We start from the raw sequence: 18,416 nt of genomic DNA, 5'->3' as shown, positions 1-18,416 counted from the left end.
GATTGGAGAGTGTGTCCCTCTGTTCCGCACGTTGCCCAATCAGATGTGCCCAACGAAGCCACTGCCCGCCCTTCTTTGGTCCTCTCCTGAGCAATCAGTGGTAGACTGCTCCTGAGCTTGGAGGCTCTGCCTAGTTACCATGGGTAAGAGCGACCGCCAGACCTCTGTCCCGATTCCTCACTGAAAACTGTCGGCACGCATCACTACGCCTTGTTTAAAACTATTTTGAGCGGAGAAAAAGCACTTGGATTTTGTAATGCTCTGAACCCGGCCTTCACTGTCATTGGTGTTTGCTTGGGGGGCAAGGCGGGAAGAAGACCGCGTCTGTGCATCTTTTATAAGCTTCCCCTGCATGATTTTTACCCTCAACTAAATGGCACCTTTATCAAAAAGCCACATGGGGCTGAAATGGTCTGCTTTCTGAAACGCAGGAAGGCACTGTGGGCTATACAGTACGGACCAACGACTTTGTGTTTTGGTCCTCCGCTTCCTGGATCCTCCTTGCGACGCTTGCTATCTCTAAGGTGGCTTTTTTTGTGTGTGTGCAAACTCCCAATTTCCTTACTGAGGAAGGAGATGAACTCAGGAATACGACAGAGGGTCCTTCGCACTGCACTTGGCGAGCGGGCACAGGCGGAGGCTGAGGGAGGCTGGCAAGGGGCTAGCCCAGCCCAGCCCTTCTCTCAGTGGACGTCAGGGGAATCCGACCACCCAAGGGTGCGTTGGCTGGCTGTGCTCCCCCCCCATGTGGGCTGGCAGGCGGCACAGCGTAACCCCACTTTGTTCCCGGAAGGAGGGGCCCCCCCAGGGCGGCAGTGGCAAGGCCTGGGCTGGCACAGCAGGCTCTCTTCACCCTCTGTGCCCTGGGGGGCTGGCAAACTGTTCTACACCACCGATTCCAGCTAAACACCAGGAATAGTTTTCTCACGGGAAGAGCGGTTCGACAGTGAAACGGTCACCCTCGGAAGCTAGCGGACTCTCCTTCCTGGGAGGTTTTTAAGCAAGAGGTTGGGTGGCCACCTGGCGTGGAGGGATCCAGTTGAGATTCCTGCATCGCAGGATTTCACCATTCTGTGAAATCAAGAATCGCAGGCTTTTGGCTCAGTAACCCCAGGCAGTGTGTGTGTGTGTGTGTGTGTGTGTGTGTGTATGGTGGTTCATGGTTTGTTTTGTGGGTACGCGGTAATAAAAGAAATCCCGGAGAAGGGATGAGCGTAAAAGTCCGTTATCCACCTTCCCAAATTGACTTCCGCGAAACCCCAAAGGACTTGTTCTGTTTTCAGTTTTAATCTCGCATTTCAGAGATGGCACCCGAATGTCAGGTTCCGAAAGCTGCTGCTGCTTTTGTTCCGTTGGGGGCTGATGAAGGGAAAGGGGTGCAACACTATTTCTGGGTGTTCCCTGCCCCCTCCCCCCCCACAGTGCCTGTGCACACCCTAGACCACCCACCCACTGGACCTCCCCCCAGAAAATATCGCCCGGTCACTGAGATCTCCCCCTCCCCTTGTTCCAAGATGTCTCCCCTCCTTCAGCTGGGCTTCTCCGGGTTCTTAACCCCCTTGATCTGCCCGGTGCTGCGCGTTCGGCTGGCGCCCTTCTTTTTGTCCGGCGTGAAGGTGAGGGAGCGGGACCTGGTGCTGGGCGTGGTGGCGTTCTTGCTGGTGTCGGCTGCCCGGGGTCCGCAGATCGCTTCCAGGGCCTTGATCTCGGTGGTTGGCTTCTCAGCCAGGAACTTGAGCACCCAAGGGACTTTCAACACCTCCAGGATGTTCAGCCGCTTGGAAGCCGGGCGGAGGATGCGGTGGACCAATTCCTGCAGGGGCGAGAGAGACAGGCGGTCCCGGTTTAACCGCTACGAAGGAGGAGGATGCCGCCGGATCAGGCGAACGGCCCAGCTAAATCCGCCCGCCTGTTCTCCCAGGGGCTTGTGGGAAGCCTGCAATCAGGATTCGAACACAAGAGCCCTCTCTCCTGTAGTTTCCAGCAACTGGTGTTCAGAAACATTGCTGCCTCTGGGTGTGGAGGCCAAGCCCAGCCAACATGGCTGGTAAAGGTAAAGGGACCCCTGACTGTTCGGTCCAGTCATGGACGACTCTGGGATTGCGGTGCTCATCTCGCTTTACTGGCCCGCTTTACAGCTTCCGGGTCATGTGGCCAGCATGACTAAGCTGCTTCTGGCGAACCAGAGCAGCGCACGGAAACGCCGTTTACCTTCCCGCTGTAGAGGTACCTATTTTATCTACTTGCATTTTGACGTGCTTTCAAACTGCTAGGTTGGCAGGAGCTGGGACACAGCAACGGGAGCTCACCCCGTTGCGGGGATTCGAACCGCCGACCTTCTGATCGGCAAGCCCAAGAGGCTCAGTGGTTTAAGACCACAGCGCCACCCACATCCCTAACATGGCTGGTAAAGGTAAAGGGACCCCTGACCATTAGGTCCAGTCGTGACCGACTCTGGGGTTGCGCGCTCATCTCGCATTATTGGCCGAGGGAGCCGGCGTATAGCTTCCAGGTCATGTGGCCAGCATGACAAAGCCACTTCTGGTAAAACAGAGCAACACATGGAAACGCCGTTTACCTTCCCGCTGTAGTGGTTCCTATTTATCTACTTGCATTTTGACGTGCTTTCAAACTGCTAGGTTGGCAGGAGCTGGGACCAAGCAACGGGAGCTCACCCCGTCACAGGGATTCGAACCGCCAACCTTCTGATCAGCAAGCCCTAGGCTCAGTGGTTTAACCACAGCGCCACCTGGGTCCCTATCATGGCTGGTAGCCATCCACAAAACCTTTTCCAAGTAGTGCACAGTCAAATTCAGAAGTGCACATTCCCTTCATGATTACATCTCTAAAGCAGTGTTACTCCACTTAAAACAGCCATGACTCCCCCCCCAAAAAAAAGAAGCTTGTGGGAACTAGTTTGTTAAGGGTGCTGAGAGTTGCTAGGAGACCCCTATCCCTCTCACAGAGCCACCTCTTAACCATCCATTCCTTTCCTGGGGAATTATGGGGAATGTAGTGCGCTCTCTCAACTAAAAAGATCTTCACTGTACGAGAGGCACCTGATTAAGCAACTGAATTTGCAACTGGTTGGAAAACGATTGTTCCAAAGCGGAAAAGCTGGTTTGCTTTGCGTTTTGGATTGCGTGTCGTCTTTAAAAGAGGCCTTCGCTAGATCTGGGGTGAGAGGAAAGGTGTGCCCTGCTAGCTCTTCTTGGACTCCAGCTCCCATCATCATCTCCCGCCAGTGTGGCCAATGGCCTCAGGGCAGCTGGGTATTGTAGCCTTTTACGATGAGCTGTTTGACCACAACTTCCCCATCCCTGCTCAGGGTTATGGGAGGCCTGTGCAGCAAAGCAGCAAGACCCCTCTGCAAAATATTACGCCTGTCGTCTTCGATTCTAGCAATATATTTGGGGGGGTCAGTTTGGATGATGCCCAGGGGTCCCGAACCTGCGAGGTTAGAATCTGCAAGAGGAAACCAGTTCCTTTGTTCAGGTAATGGTCTTGGCCGGCCTCATCAGCATCTTACGGCTTTAACTGGGAAGAGATGTGTTGCCATAGCGACTACTGGAGATGCTTCTAGTTTCCGAACTCGCCTGGTTGGATGCCACATGATCCTAGGATGGAGAACCAGGCAAGTTGGTTCTGAGTTTTGGCTGATGCTGGAAGCTGGAGAGACAGAGGCTGGCCTTGATGTGTGCTGGACTCGTAATCATGAATGGGCAAGATCTGCTGGCGTGTTAATGCCGTATGTATGTGTAATATGTATATCCTAAGGACACTGTAGTATCCGGTGACCTTCATTTCCAAGGAAACGCAACCAAATTGCAGGTAAGCGCCGGAGTCTCTCGCTGCTCAGAGACCAAGGTGTGCACAACCGTCCTTTGCATTGAACAATACTTGAAACGGAAAAAACTCCTGTCTGGGATCTGGGGTAGCTCAGTCGGCAGAGCATGAGACCTTTAAATCTCAGGGTCATGGGTTCGAGACCCACATTGGGCCAAAGATTCCTGCATTGCAGGGGGTTGGACTAGATGACCTGCAGGGTCCCTTCCGATTCTACAATTTTATAATTTAACTGGGGCACTCTTAGTAACAGTTACACGTAGGTAGCCGTGTTGGTCTGACGCAGTCAAAACAAAATAAAAAAAATCCTTCCAGTAGCACCTTAGAGACCCACTAAGTTTGTCACACTGAAGAAGTATCTGAAAAAGTGTCTCTAAGGTGCTACTGTTGTCTTTCTCCATAGCACTCCTGTCTTGCACTGCCTCCTGCAATTTGGTCAGACTCATACTCGTAGCTTCGAGAACATTGTCCAACCATCTCGTCCTCTGCCGTCCCCTTCTCGTTGTGTCCTAAATCTTTCCCAACATCAGGGTCTTTTCCAGGGAGTCTTCTCATGAGGTGACCAAAGTATTGGAGCCTCAGCTTCAGGATCTGTCCTTCCAGTGAGCACTCAGGGCTGATTTCCTTCAGAAAGGAGAGGTTTGATCTTCTTGCAGTCCATGGGACTCTCAAGAGTCTCCTCCAGCACCATAATTCAAAAGCATCCATTCTTCGGCGATCAGCCTTCTTTATCGTCCAGCTCTCACTTCTGGGAAAACCATAGCTTTAACTACCGGTATATGGACCTTTGTCGGCAAGGTGATGTCTCTGCTTTTTAAGATGCTGTCTAGGTTTGTCATTGCTTTTCTCCCAAGAAGCAGGCGTCTTTTAATTTCATGACTGCTGTCACCATCTGCAGTGATCATGCAACCCAAGAAAGTAAAATCTCTCACTGCCTCCATTTCTTCCCCTTCTACAGTATTTGCCAGGAGGTGATGGGACCAGTGGCCATGATCTTAGTTTTTTTGATGTTGAGCTTCAGACCATATTCTGCGCTCTCCTCTTTCACCCTCATTCAAAGGTTCTTTAATTACCTCCTCACTTTCTGCCATCAAGGTTGTGCCATCTGCATATCTGAGGTTGTTGATATTTCTTCCGGAAGCTACTGCAGCCAATCTGAAGCAGCGACGATGGCGTAGCTTTGGATTGGCCGCAGGAAGCTCCTGCGGCCAATCTGAAGCCACAGAGGCAGCCGCATGTGGCCGAGAGCCGAGCGGGAGGAAGCGGCAGCGGCAGGGAGGGCTGCGGCATGGGCTCTGCACACGGCGAACCTCTGTCCGAGGCAGGTGGCGGCGGTGACACTGCCGAAGATGAGGCAGCGGTGGCTGTGGAGTGAGTGGCGGTCCTTTCGGAGGGGGTGGGTCTGGCCCCCCACAAGGTCTGAGGGACGGTGGACCAGTGAGCCAGTGTGGTGTAGTGGTTAAGAGCGGTAGACTCGTAATCTGGGGAACCAGGTTCGTGTCTCCACTCCTCCACATGCAGCTGCCGGGTGACCTTGGGCTAGTCACACTTCTCTGAAGTCTCTCAGCCCCTCTCACCTCACAGAGTGTTTGTTGTGGGGGAGGAAGGGAAAGGAGATTGTTAGCCGCTTTGAGACTCCTTCGGGTAGTGATAAAGCGGGATATCAAATCCAAACTCTTCTTCTCTTCTTCTGAAAAAGTTTACTCACCCCTGCTCCAGGAGGAAGGCACAGTGAGAGTCGGAGAACAGCTCTTGTCCTTGCTCGGAGGAAGCTGGAAATCAACCAGGGTGTTGCTGGCATTCCTGCCACCCCCGTGATACAGCCTCGGGGTGCTGGGTGGGTGGAGAGGTTCATGCAGGGCCAGCCTCACAGTAAGTACGCCTGCTGCACTCGAGAGTATCGACGCTGCAGCCTGACTGCCAGTATTCCTAGGAGTGTGAATGGCACTGGCTGGGGAAACAGCACCTGTTGGATTTCTGCCTGTTCCAAACCAGCCAGTTAAAAGCCCAAGGAGGAGAAGCTGTGAGGTGAGGGCAAGGGGGGGAGGAGACAACAACTCTTACATGACGACCTCTGAGTGGCTTTTTAGGGGGCAGACACAAAAGCACAACCGTACCGCAACTGCCTCCTAGTGGCTCTTGAGGGTATTGATGTAGCATCCATGCAGCAGCACCCCCTATTGGCATTTGAGGGTATGGGCACCATTGCACAAGTACCCCATAGTGGATTTTGAGGGCCTGGATACAGGACTGGGGTATGGACATCACACCGTGATCCCATTAGTAGGTAAAGGTAAAGGACCCCTGGTCGCTTAAGTCCAGTCAAAGGCAGCTACAGGATGGGGTTGTGGCGCTCATCTCGCTTTCAGGCCGAGGGAGACGGCGTTTGTCCACAGAAAGCTTTCCAGGTCGTGTGGCCAGCATGACTAAACGGCTTCTGCTGTGACGGAAACCAGAGCAGCGCATGGAAACGTCGTTTACCTTCCCACTGCAGTGGTACCTATTTATCTACTTGCACTGGTGTGCTTTCGAAAAGCTAGGTTGGCAGGAGATAGGACAGAGCAACAGGAGCTCACCCCGTCGCGGAGATTTGAACCGCCGACCTTATGATCGGCAAGCCCAAGAGGCTCTGTGGTTTAGACCACAGCACCACCCACATCCCTAGTGGCACTCAGTGGTATTGGCACGGCACCCCCTGGTGGCTTTTGTGGGTACAGCTCCTAGGTGTCGTGCCGCTCACCTTGATTTCCTCGTTGAGCTGGAGGTGGTTGGGGAAGTTCACCTCCTTCTGTGTCTCCCGGAGCAGCTTCTTGAGGTTGGTGTCGTCGAAGGGCAGGTGGGCCACCACCAAGGTGTAGAGGATGACCCCCATGCTCCAGATGTCGGAGAGGAATGGGTTGTAGGGCAGGCCCAGCAAGATCTCCGGGCAAGCGTAGGCGAAGCTGCCGCAGTACGTCTGGCTCAGGTGCGAGAAGCAGCTCATCATGCGGTAGGACGGCGTGGGAGGAGGCTGCGTCTGGGTGGACACCATCTTGGAGAAGCCAAAGTCCGAGATCTTGATGTTTTCACGCTTGTCAAGGAGAAGGTTCTCAAGCTTCAGGTCCCTGCAGTCGGAAAAGGCAGCAGGGGAAAAGGAAGGAGACAGGGGGGAAGGGGAAGAAGAAGAAGAAGAAGAAGAAGAAGAAGAAGAAGAAGAAGAAGAAGAAGAAGAAGAAGAAGAAGAAGAAGAAGAAGAAGAAGAAGAGGAGGAGGAGTAGTAGTTTGGATTTGATATCCTGCTTTATCACTACCCGAAGGAGTCTCAAAGCGGCTAAAATTCTCCTTTCCCTTCCTCCCCCGCTACAAACACTCTGTGAGGTGAGTGGGGCTGAGAGACTTCAGAGAAGTGTGACTAGACCAAGGTCACCCAGCAGCTGCATGTGAAGGAGCAGAGACTCAAACCCAGTTCCCCAGATTACGAGTCTACGGCACTTAACCACTACACCATACTGGCTCTCAGGTTGGGATATTAGGGGAAGTGGTGTTAAACCTGCAGGACTTTCTCATAGGGACATCCCAGGTTCAGTCTCCAGTGCGGAAAGGATATTGCAGAGTTGGAGAAGGTTTAGAAAATGACAACCAGAGAGATGGGGGGAGGGGGGAGAGAAATTCCACTACAAAGAAAGTCTGCAGCCCTGGGGACTTCTCCTTCCCCAAAAAGGGCCTGGAGAAAAGCAAGTGAAAAGCAGGAATACAGACATTTATTAAATGAAGGACGGCATAGAGGGAAGTTTCGCTCCCTCTCCCACATTGCTAGAACTCCAGGACATTGCACAAAGCGGAATGTTCAGGACAGATAAAAAGGAGGATGTTATAAGAATTCAAAGGTCTCAGATATAAAATAAATGTACACAGTACACACATAATTATACATAAGCCACGTGTCTGAAATAGTACAGGAGAACAATCCTGAAGACTGACCTCAAATATTTCTCTGCAAGGAGGAAGGAAATGGGAAAATCTTTCCAATTGCCTTTTGACTGTAGGGGCTTACACCTCCCTGCAAATACAGCCTGGCAAGTATCTGATATCAATATGCATGAGAGATTCAAGAACTAAGTATTTACCATCTCAAAGGAATGGCCAGACTACCCAGAAAAGGCAATCAAGTAAGGCATGATCAGGTATCCTGGCAGACAGGAGAGAAGCAACATACTCAAATTTCTGCTGTAGACCACCTCCTTCTGTGATGTATGTATGATGTTTTGGGGGGTGGTCTTGGGCTACAGGGTGGGCAATTTCAAAAGTCTATACAGTCATACCTCGGTTTAAGTACGCCTCGGTTTGAGTATTTTAAGTCCTCTGCGGACCCGTCTGGAACGGATTAATCCACTTTCCATTACTTTCAATGGGAAAGTTCACTTCAGGTTAAGTACGCTTCAGTTTAAGTACTCCACAGATTGTCTGGAACGGATTAATCCACTTTCCATTACTTTCAATGGGAAAGTTCGCTTCAGGTTAAGTACGGACTTCCGGAACAAATTGTGTTTGTAAACCGAGGTACCACTGTATAAGGGCTTGTTCTGTGTTCTCTCCTCCCTCCTGCATGTGGTGAGTGGGGGGACCCTGTTGCAACAGTTTAATAAAGATCAGACATACTTTGCTTCTCAGTATTCTCTGGTCGGCCTCTGTTATTTTCTCCTACCGACAGAGAATCTACAGTCATAAGAACTCTGTACGGGCTCTTGGGTACCCCATAAGGGAAAAGGAAGAGCTTTTTCTTATAACGATTTGGCGAGCCAGCCAGGAGTCAAGGGCCGTTGATGGCTACTAGCCAGGATGGCTGTTCTCAGCCTCCAAGGAGGCAGGCAGGAAGTGCTTCTGAACACCGGCCAGCTGTGTGTGCTTTGAATGTATACATGTATACAGAAGATCTGGTGCACACACAGCCCAAGTTTTAAAAGTACAGTGGTACCTCGCTAAACGAATGCCCTGCTAGACGAATTTTTCGCTAGACGAATGGGTTTTGCGATTGGAGGTTGCCTCGCAAGACGAATTAGTTTTGTGAAAAATTCGTCTAGCGAATTGCGGTTTCCCATAGGAATGCACTGAAATTCAATTAATGTGTTCCTATGGGCAAAAAAAAAAACCAAAAAACAATTCAATGCATTCCTATGGGATTCGCAAGACGAATTTTTCGCAAGACGAATTGACTCACAGAATGAATTAAATTCGTCTTGCGAGGCACCACTGTAGCTGTTTCTAGAGGCAGCTCTGAGGACTGCCTCTTTTCCCGGCCTATTGCCACTTTTCCTCACCGGTGCACGATGCCCTTGCCGTGCAGATAGGCGATCCCCAGAGCCAGCTGAGAAAACCACTTCCCAGCCAGGGCCTCAGAGCAAGCTCCCGATTTCTGGATCCACTCCAGGACGTCGCCACAGGGTGCCAGCTCCATGATGATGTAGTGGCGAGAGGTGGTCTCGATAGCCTGGTAGAAACTGATCACGTATTTGTGGCGCAGGGTTTTCATCACCTGGAGGGCAAGGTGAAACATGTGCTTTGTCAGAAAGGATCCGGGTTAAATTCGTTTATGAAAAATCCTTTATGTATGCGGATGTTCACATTCTAACCTAAGGACTAACAGATGGGCAATGGAAGTGGATCCTGCGAACTCTTAACAAAAAGAGTTATATTATGAGGCTGGAGGAATAAATACCTCATTGGCCTGAAGATCTGACTGCCTTCTCCATGTATATCTTGCAACCCTCAGTCTTGTTTCAATATCTACTGTAGTTGGACATATAGTAATATAATAATTTAATAATATTAATTTATTATTTATACCCCGCCCATCTGGCCGGGTTCCCCCAGCCACTCTGGGCGGCTTCCAACAAAACATTAAAATACAGAAATCCATCAAACATTAAAAGCTTCCCTAAACAGGGCTGCCTTGAGATGCCTTCTAAAGGTCTGGTAATTGTTGTTCTCTTTGACCTCTGGTGGGAAGGCATTCCACAGGACAGGTGCCACTACCGAGAAGGCCCTCTGCCTGGTTCCCTGTAACTTGGCTTCTCGTAGCGACGGAACCGCCAAAAGGCCCTCGGTCCTGGACCTCAGTGTCCGGGCAGAACGATGGGGGTGGAGACGCTCCTTCAGGTATACTGGACCGAGGCTGTTTAGGGCTTTAAAGGTCAACACCAACACTTTGAATTGTGCTCGGAAACGTACTGGGAGCCAATGTAGGTCTTTCAGGACCGGTGTTATGTGGTCTCGGCGGCCGCTCCCAGTCACCAATCTAGCTGCCGCATTCTGGGTTAGTTGTAGTTTATAATTGTAGTTTATAGGTTGATTATGTTAATATACAGTCGTACCTTGGATCTCGAACGCTTTGGCTCCCAAACAAATCGGCTCCCAAACAATCGAAACCCGGGAGTGTTCCAGTTTTATAACGATTTTCAGAAGCTGAACATCCCCGGCGTGTTTTTGGATTGGCTGCAGGAGCTTCCTGCAGCCAATCGGAAGCCGCACTTTGGTTTCTGAATGTTTTGGAAGTTGAACGGTTTCTTCTGTTTCTTTTTTTAAAAAGCACACCTCAAAGGGTAGACCTTCTATGCAGCTTAAATACTGAGATGGACCTTAACTTTATTTGCTGTTGGTGCTAAGGGGCAAATCTGATTATTTTTTATGTTGACGGTTTCTTGCTTTTTTTGTTGCTTTTGAGGGAAAGGGGTGGGGGTTATTGCAAGCACAATACTTTTATATACACTGTGTTTCACGCAATTTGTAAAACTACTCCGCACTGAACTTTTAAAAAAAATTCCCAAAATTTCTATTTTTTCCCGGGGGGGGACTGGGGGGGACACCCCCCCCTTGTGGCTTCAAAATTTCCATTAATTTTACATCTCTGGTCATATGGGAGGCAGGGGTTTGGGTTATTATTGTTTTTGATTATTGTTTTGTGGCTTTATATTTTTATTTTCTGTAAACCGCCCTGGGACCTGCGGGTATAGGGCAGTATATAAATTCAATTAATTATAAATAATAAGAATAGTATTGTTTTTATGGTGTTGTTTGCTTTTTGTTATATGGGGAGGGAATTGATTTTGCCCACATCTGACACCACTGTGCCCCTTCAACTCACTGCTCCTCCTGCCAGTTCTAGTGAAACATTTTTTTATATACAGTGGTACCTCGGTTTATGAACATAATTGGTTCCGGAAGTCTGTTAATAAACTGAAGCGTTCATAAACTGAAGCGAACTTTCCCATTGAAAGTAATGGAAAGTGGATTAATCCGTTCCAGATGGGTCCGTGGCGTTCGTAAACCGAAAATTTGTAAACCGAGGTGTTCATAAACCGAGGTTCCACTGTACTACAAAGCTTTAGGCTGAACTATATTATGCCTGCTGAAGTGGTACAAATATTCCTTTATTCGCTTGGGGGATTCAGAGTTCCATGTTTCAACATTTCGTCTTGGGGTTGCTCATCAGACGGGAAGTTTTATAGTCGAAAATGTTGACGCCCAATCGTATTAGCTTTATTTACTTTCGTTGACGGAAGCAACTCAAAGTTGCCTCGGCAAAGACCTGATGATATATTTTATGGTGGCGGCGAGACAATGAGACAGCAAATATTAGAAAGCTAGGGCTGCACTTTCCGTGAACAGAGCATGTGCTGAAATGGATTAGCAGAAAAGGTTACGGACAGATTGAAACATGTCTGGGGCCAATTCCCTTCACATAACTACGATTCCCGAAGTCCCCTGGGATCAACCACTCTGAGAACTGTAGCTCTCTGAGGGGAAGCAGGGGTTACCTTAGAAATCTCAGTACCCAGAACAAACTACACTTCCCAGAATTCTTTGGCGTGTGGTTTAAAACTATGTAGTGTACACCTTAAGCCCTGCCTGCCCTATGTATTCAAAGCAGTCTCATGGCCCTTTTATCGTTCATGGTTCCCCCCAAAGAATCCTGGGAAATGTGGTATGTTAAGGGTGCCGAGAATTGTTCGAAGACCCTATTTCACTCTCAGACCTAGAGTTCCCATTGTTATGAGAATTATAAGGTCTAAGATATACAGTACTGTAAAATAAATGTTCATAAATGTACAAGGCAAAGACACATGCATAAGTATAGTGTCTGAAACAGTACAGGAGAGCAATCCTGGAGCCATTTTGACTCACCCGAATTGACCTCTAATATTTCCTTCCAAGGAGGAAGGAAATGGGAAAAGCTTTCCAGTTGTCTTTGGACTTCAGGGCCTTACACCTCCCTTTGCAAATACAGTCTGGAAAGTTCTGGTTACAGGTAGGTAGCCGTGTTGGTCTGGATCGAAGTAAAATAAAAAAATTCCTTCAGTAGCACCTTAAAGACCAACTAAGTTTTTATTTTGGTATGAGCTTTCGTGTGCATGCACACTTCTTCAGATACAGTGAAATGGAAGTTTCCAGGCACTTATGTAGAGAAGTGCCTGGAAACTTCTCCCCACCCCTTCTCTACATAAGTGCCTGGAAACTTCCATTTCACTGTATCTGAAGAAGTGTGCATGCACACGAAAGCTCATACCAAAATAAAAACTTAGTTGGTCTTTAAGGTGCTACTGAAGGAATTTTTTTATTTTAGTCTGGAAAGTATCTGTTAAGCTGAACAAACTATCAATATATGTAAGAGGTTCAGGAACTAAACTATTTTCCATCTCAAAGCAATGGCCAGGATGCTCAGGAAAAAGGAATCAGTGACCATTATCAGGTATCCTGGCAGAAAGGTTTTCTGCTGTAGACTGCCCCTTCACGGATCTATGTATGATGTGTGTTTTGTTTTGTTTTTGGGGGGTGGGGTGGGGTCTTGAGCTACAGGGGATACAATTTCAAATGTCTATATAAGAGCTTGCACTCCATTATTCTGGGTTCCTGCTGCCTCCTGTGTGTGGTTGTGAGCACCCTGTTGCAACAGTAAATAAAGATCAGGCTTCTTAGCTTCTTTGCTTCTCAATATTCTCTGGTTGGCCTCTGTTATTTTCTCTTACTGATAGAGAACCTACTTAAGGACTCTGTACGGGCTCTGGAATATCCCATAAGGGAAAAGGAACAGTATTTTTCTTATAACACCTGTGAAGAGGGATTGGCTGTTAAACTGCTCTGGGAAGTGTAGCTCCGAGTCTCCTAACCATTCTCAGCCCCCTTAGCAAAATACACTTCCCAGAATTCTTTGGTGAGAAGCCATGACTTTAATATCCATGGCATGATACCGCTTTATCTGTGTTATAACAATTTTTAAGTCGTAAAATTGTTAATGTCGTAAATGAAACGGAAACGTTTGTGAGTGCAGAAGCTAAAACACACATCCATAAGCACGTAAACCACATGTCTGAAATAGGACAGGAGAGCACTCCAGAAACCATCTTGGCTCTTAATGATCCCAAATATTTCTCTGCGGAAGGAAACATCTTGGAAAAACCTCTCCCAATAAGTTCTTTTCACTTACAAATCCAGTGAAAAGAGCACATTTTGTGCACGAATAGGAGAAGTCTGTGACTATGGTTTCAGAAACTTGGGTGCTTTATCGTTTTAAAAGAATGTCAGTAAAAAGTATTATTTCTGTATGCGACAACCGCGGCTAGGACTTTGTTAGCCCAAAAATGGAAAACCCAAGAGTTACCGACGATTGATGAGTGGCAGACAAAAATGATGGACTATGCGGAATTAGCAAGACTGACTAGCAGGATCCGAAACCAGGGAGAGTCAAAGTTCCAAAAGGATCGGAGTAAATTTGTGGACTATATGGAGAAGAACTGTAGAAGTTTAAAGACACTTGCAGGATTGAAATAAATCCTACGAATTGACTTTAAATAGAAGGAATAAAGAAACTGCAAGATAGGAATGGACAGGGGGGGGGGAACCGATTGGGGGGAGGGAGGGAAGTCAAAGCTCGGCAGAGCAAAGAAAATTGTAATGTAATTGATTAGATGTTAAGATGAAAAAAATTTGTGTTTATTTTATGTGTTGTTGTGTTGTGTTGTGTTTGAAGTTGTATGGTTTGTTTTTGTTTAAATGTGTTTAATTGGAAAATTTAATAAATTGTCTTTTAAAAAATATAAGAAAAGAATGTCAGTAAAACGTTATCAGGTATCTTGACAGACAGGTGACAAGCCATGCACTCAAATTTCTGTCGCAAAGCGCCTCTTTCTGTGAGGTTTGCATGATGCTTTTGGGCGGTCTTTGGCAAAGGGAATAGGAAATTTCTAGTCTTTAAAAGCTGTTACACACCTTTGTTCTGGGTCCTTGCAAGGGGGGGGGGAAGGGGGACTGTGATGCAACAGACAAATAAAGATCTCCCTTGCTTTTCGTCTTGGCCGAAAACGGACTTAGGGGACATTGAATTTCTCGATGCAGAGTTGGGTTGCAAAAGAACAACCCCAATTTGTTCTATAACAGGCACGTCCACAGGTAGATCGTGATCTACTGGTAGATCACTGGCTCCCCCCAAAGAAACTCAACAACTTTGGCTCCCCTAAAAAATGCTCAGCATTTTAGCCTTTCACCCCCCAAAAAACAGGGCTTTCCTCCTGCCTCAGAAAAGCTCAAGAACTCTGACCTGAACCCCTAAAAAATGGGCCTTCCTCCTTCCTAAAAAAATCTCAACAACTTTGACCTGAACCCCCCAAAAGGGGGTAGATCACTGCCAGTTTTTAACTCTGTGAGTAGATCGCAGTCTCTTCGGAGTTGGCCACCCCTGTTCTAAAATCTGTAACAATATGCAGTGCAGATGGGATTTCAGACTCTGCAGCCCAGTTTTCCCCGTAGCTCCAAGAAATGGAAAAATTATCCAGCTGTCTGCCTGGAAGCAGAGCCTTTTTTCAACCTCTAGGATTGAAGGCATCCAGCATTTGCCAATAAGCAATGTTTGTTCTTCCAAAGGGGAAAGGAAATTAACATATGCAAAGCCATAAAGCCCAAAGTCAACATTACATTGAAGCCAGGGGCAGCTGGGAAGGGTTTCTGATTTCCGATCTCCTGTGGCTCGCACTAGTAAGAATTTGGGGTTTATTCTGTTCTCTTTGATAACAGAAATTTAGCACTGAGAAAAGAATTGCCATCTCTTGACTCCTCTGATGTGTCCTCAAAATTGCAGTCCACAACTCCACCCCTCCTCCAGTGGTCCACAAACTTCCTTTAGGACTTTAGGTGGTCCGTGGCTCGTCTGTGGCGTTCACAGCTCAAGACGGCAGACAGCGCACCCATCGCTCAAAATATTCCTATGGATTTTTAACTGCATTTTTTAATCTCTTTGTTTCGTGTTGCAATTTGAATTCTATGGGGGCTGAAATGGTAATACAGCAGAAAAGAAATGCGTAATAAAAGGATAAAAATAAAAATCATACTGCATCTAGCACACAGCTAATTCTAACTGCTGCAAGAAGCAGGAAAATAATCATGTGGTTTGTGATTGGGAAAGTCTGACGCTGGCAGGAAATATGGAATTCGCTGAGACATCTGGGAATCTGGGTCCAGGGGAAGGGGGGATGAATTGTTATTAGATTGATTATAAAGATTATGAGGGAGGAGGAAATATCAAAATGGAGTTTCATTGCCGGTAAAATTTAAGCTAAGGGGAGATATTAGATCATAAGGATTTATAAAAACAAAACATATAGATAGAATTAAATAATAACTAGAGATGAAAGTTTGATTAATGCCTATTTAACATTATGAAAACTGCTTTTTGATTAATTGAAATAGGGAATCAATGAGGGGGAGACCGGGGAAGTCTAAAATGTTATGAAGATAATATGAGGATATTAGATTTTTTTTCTCTTTTTTGTATTTTTTTTCCTGTGCTTTTTTCTGTTTTTTTCCTGTTTTTCTATTTTTGTATTTTGTATTTTTTCTGTTGTTGTTGCCCCAATGTATTGCTTTTTCATGTGTGTAAAATGAATAAAGATGAATTTAATAATAATAATAATAATCATGTGGTTTGTGAGGATGACCCTCCTCAATTTTCAAGTGGTCCATGGGGAAGAAAGTTTGGGAACCACTCTATTCTAAGATGTCACCATAAAAGTAGATTGTCTTCCCCGCCAGCAGTTTATTTATAACTCGGTGCTGCTTGCGCACGTTTTCCTCAATGTCCTCATCAAAATGCTCCTCCCATATTGCCCACCCCATTTAATCTGGATTTGCCCTTTTTTGCTGTTACTCCCACAAATCTCTTAGATTTCCCAACGGACACAGCAAATCTGGATTAAACGGGAGGGCAAGAAATCCAGAGCGGCATTTGGATGGGGGTGACGTCGCGAGGATGCTCAAAACACACACGTCCAAGCCCATAGCAAAGTGCCCTGCGGAAATGCTCAGGGTTGGAAATGGAAATCCACACAGGACCGCGAGAGTAACAACCTGTATCTCCCTCGGCAGGAATTTGGTGAGGTAATCCTCCGAGGCCTTCTTCTTGGAGATGATTTTGATGGCCACCATCGTCTTCTGCTTGGCGAAATAGGCCTCGTAGACGGTCCCGTAGGAACCGTGGCCGATCACTTTGCCCACCTGGTAACCGTACTGGTCCATCACAGAGACGTAGGGCGTGGAGGCCGAATGTTCAACCATGATTGAAGTCTTGTGTGCTGCCCCAAATCTCCTTCAACCAGCCAGTGGCTTCTTGCTTCAGCCCAAGGTCTACGGGGAAGGTGCTCAATAGGATATACTGGGAATAACTGTTAGGTCGGCGGTGTCTAATGGGAATGCAGTAGACCCAACCTGGTGTGGGACGGCTGGCTGGTCAATTTCTCCCACCGTACTGCCCAGCTGAAAGGGAACTGGGTGGCACTTTTTTTTTGCCTTAATGATGGAGAGATCCAGTGGAAGCTCCACCTATCTCACCCTACTTGTGTCCGGGGTGGGCGAATCTAAGTTGGCACCCTTCCTTGCGATAGCGGCAAAGCAGGCAAGAAGACCCAGCCTTCCGGCCCCCGACAACAACACCTTGACCCACCCACCCCCGCCCTCCACCCACCTGGATCGCCCCGGGGATTCCGATGATGCCATAGCCGCGTCCCAACATTCCGCTCGCGCCCATTGGTCGGCGGGGTTCCGGTTCCTTGGCTGGCAATGGGGGATTGTCTCCGAGACAAAGGGTGCGGGGTGCGGCCCCACCCACAGGCTGCGTCAGGATTCCAGGCCCTCGCCTCAAACGAAAAAGCAGTTGTCGGTAAAGTCATCTCGCAGCACTGCAGGGCCTTCAGCTCCAAACATGTGTTGAATGGGACTTCCCAAATTGGGCTCAGGAAAGGCGTTGAGGACATATACATGGGGGTTAGCCAGGATTAAAGGGGAGATATTCAGACGCGGCTCCTTGAACCAAGGTCCACATAAGGTCATGAGTCACCGAATTCAATGCAGCGCTCTCTCCATTTTGCGGTATGTCAGGTACTTGCGAGACACACACACTATTTTTTTCAGGGATGCGATGCAGAGGTGATGGGCTCCATTCAGCTTGTCTGGACGTTATTTTTGCAGCCTTGATTTAAGAAAGAAAAGAGCTACGGGTCTGTGGGATTTGCAAAGCAACCCCTTTCACCCTTACCACAAAGTAAACTTAAAGTTCACAGTGTGGTACTCCTGGGGCCTCAGTCTCCATTGCCTAACATCAGCTTGTCAATGAGATTTATAAGCATTTTTCATTTTCAGTCGCTGAGTGTCCATAGGCTGCAAGTTCTAAAATGACGCTGTTATATTGTATTAGGTTAATTATCCACCTTTCACCTCAGGTTCCCAGGGTAATTTGCAACATTAAAATGCAATATCATAGAATCAGGGAATTGCAAAGTTGGAAAGAGCCCTGAGGGTCCTCTAGTTCAACACCCTCAAGAAGTGCCCCCCCCAATCCTATTTGATACCATACCGGACCCTGCTGAGCTTTGCAAACATGCTAGCATTTTGTTTTGCTTTTAATTGCTGCACCAAAACCAGTTCCAAACAGCTTGCAATTCCAAAAATAAGGTGGATCCAGAAATATAGACCTAGGTGTCAAAAGTGTCCCAGTTCCTTACTGCAGCATGAAGTCTTAATAATTTTCTCTTTCTCTTTTTAGGTAATAATATTTGAATTTTCACTTTCAACTGAACCGCACAGGCCTGCGAAGCTTTGGAAACAAGAACAGTCCTGGGCACTAATAGTGTGAGGTGCCTCTGCTGCTAAGGCTAAATTATTGCAATGCTCTTTTTCCCCCCCCCTAGTTGTGGCTGGTGGCGGCGGAAGTAGCTCCCCCTGTTGGATTTCTGCCTGCTGCAAAGTTGGCACACTTCCAGCCACACAATGAAAATGCACTCTTAGCATGATCAGTCACCCCTTTTTCAGCGCTGCGCACACCACTCGGTCGTGCGCACACCCCCAAAAACACATTTTTGGGAGGGATTAAGAAGATGCAGCATCCCACCCCCGCCGTCTTTATTTCCTGCCTCAGTTTTGCCTTCTTGGAAATGGAGCCTTTAAGGCTCATCTGCTTTCCCTATGCCTCTCCCGGCTTTAATTTCCGTCCGCGGATCTCCAGCTCGCGCCTGCCCCTTTAACAGGTGGGCGGGCAAGAGCGGAAGAACCTC

The 18,416-nt window shown here is 47.8% G+C and overlaps 1 protein-coding gene across 1 annotated transcript; it reads right to left on the bottom strand.

The window, feature by feature from the left end:
* Positions 1–1,264: 1,264 nt before the first annotated feature.
* On the bottom strand, positions 1,265–16,499 carry TSSK4 (testis specific serine kinase 4). Its single transcript, XM_088655335.1, has 4 exons — positions 16,219–16,499; positions 9,144–9,358; positions 6,587–6,950; positions 1,265–1,813 (listed from the first exon to the last, which is right to left on the bottom strand). Exons 1-4 carry the CDS (start codon positions 16,423–16,425, stop codon positions 1,529–1,531), a joined length of 1,071 nt encoding a protein of 356 aa, XP_088511461.1. The 5' UTR covers positions 16,426–16,499; the 3' UTR covers positions 1,265–1,528.
* Positions 16,500–18,416: the final 1,917 nt, after the last annotated feature.

This window comes from Zootoca vivipara, chromosome 12 (assembly GCF_965207765.1).
Source record: "Zootoca vivipara chromosome 12, rZooViv2.hap1.1, whole genome shotgun sequence".
Taxonomy (NCBI): Eukaryota; Metazoa; Chordata; class Lepidosauria; order Squamata; family Lacertidae; genus Zootoca; species Zootoca vivipara.
The sequence above is the reverse complement of the archived record's forward strand: the minus strand, read 5'-3'. Positions and strand labels throughout refer to the sequence as shown.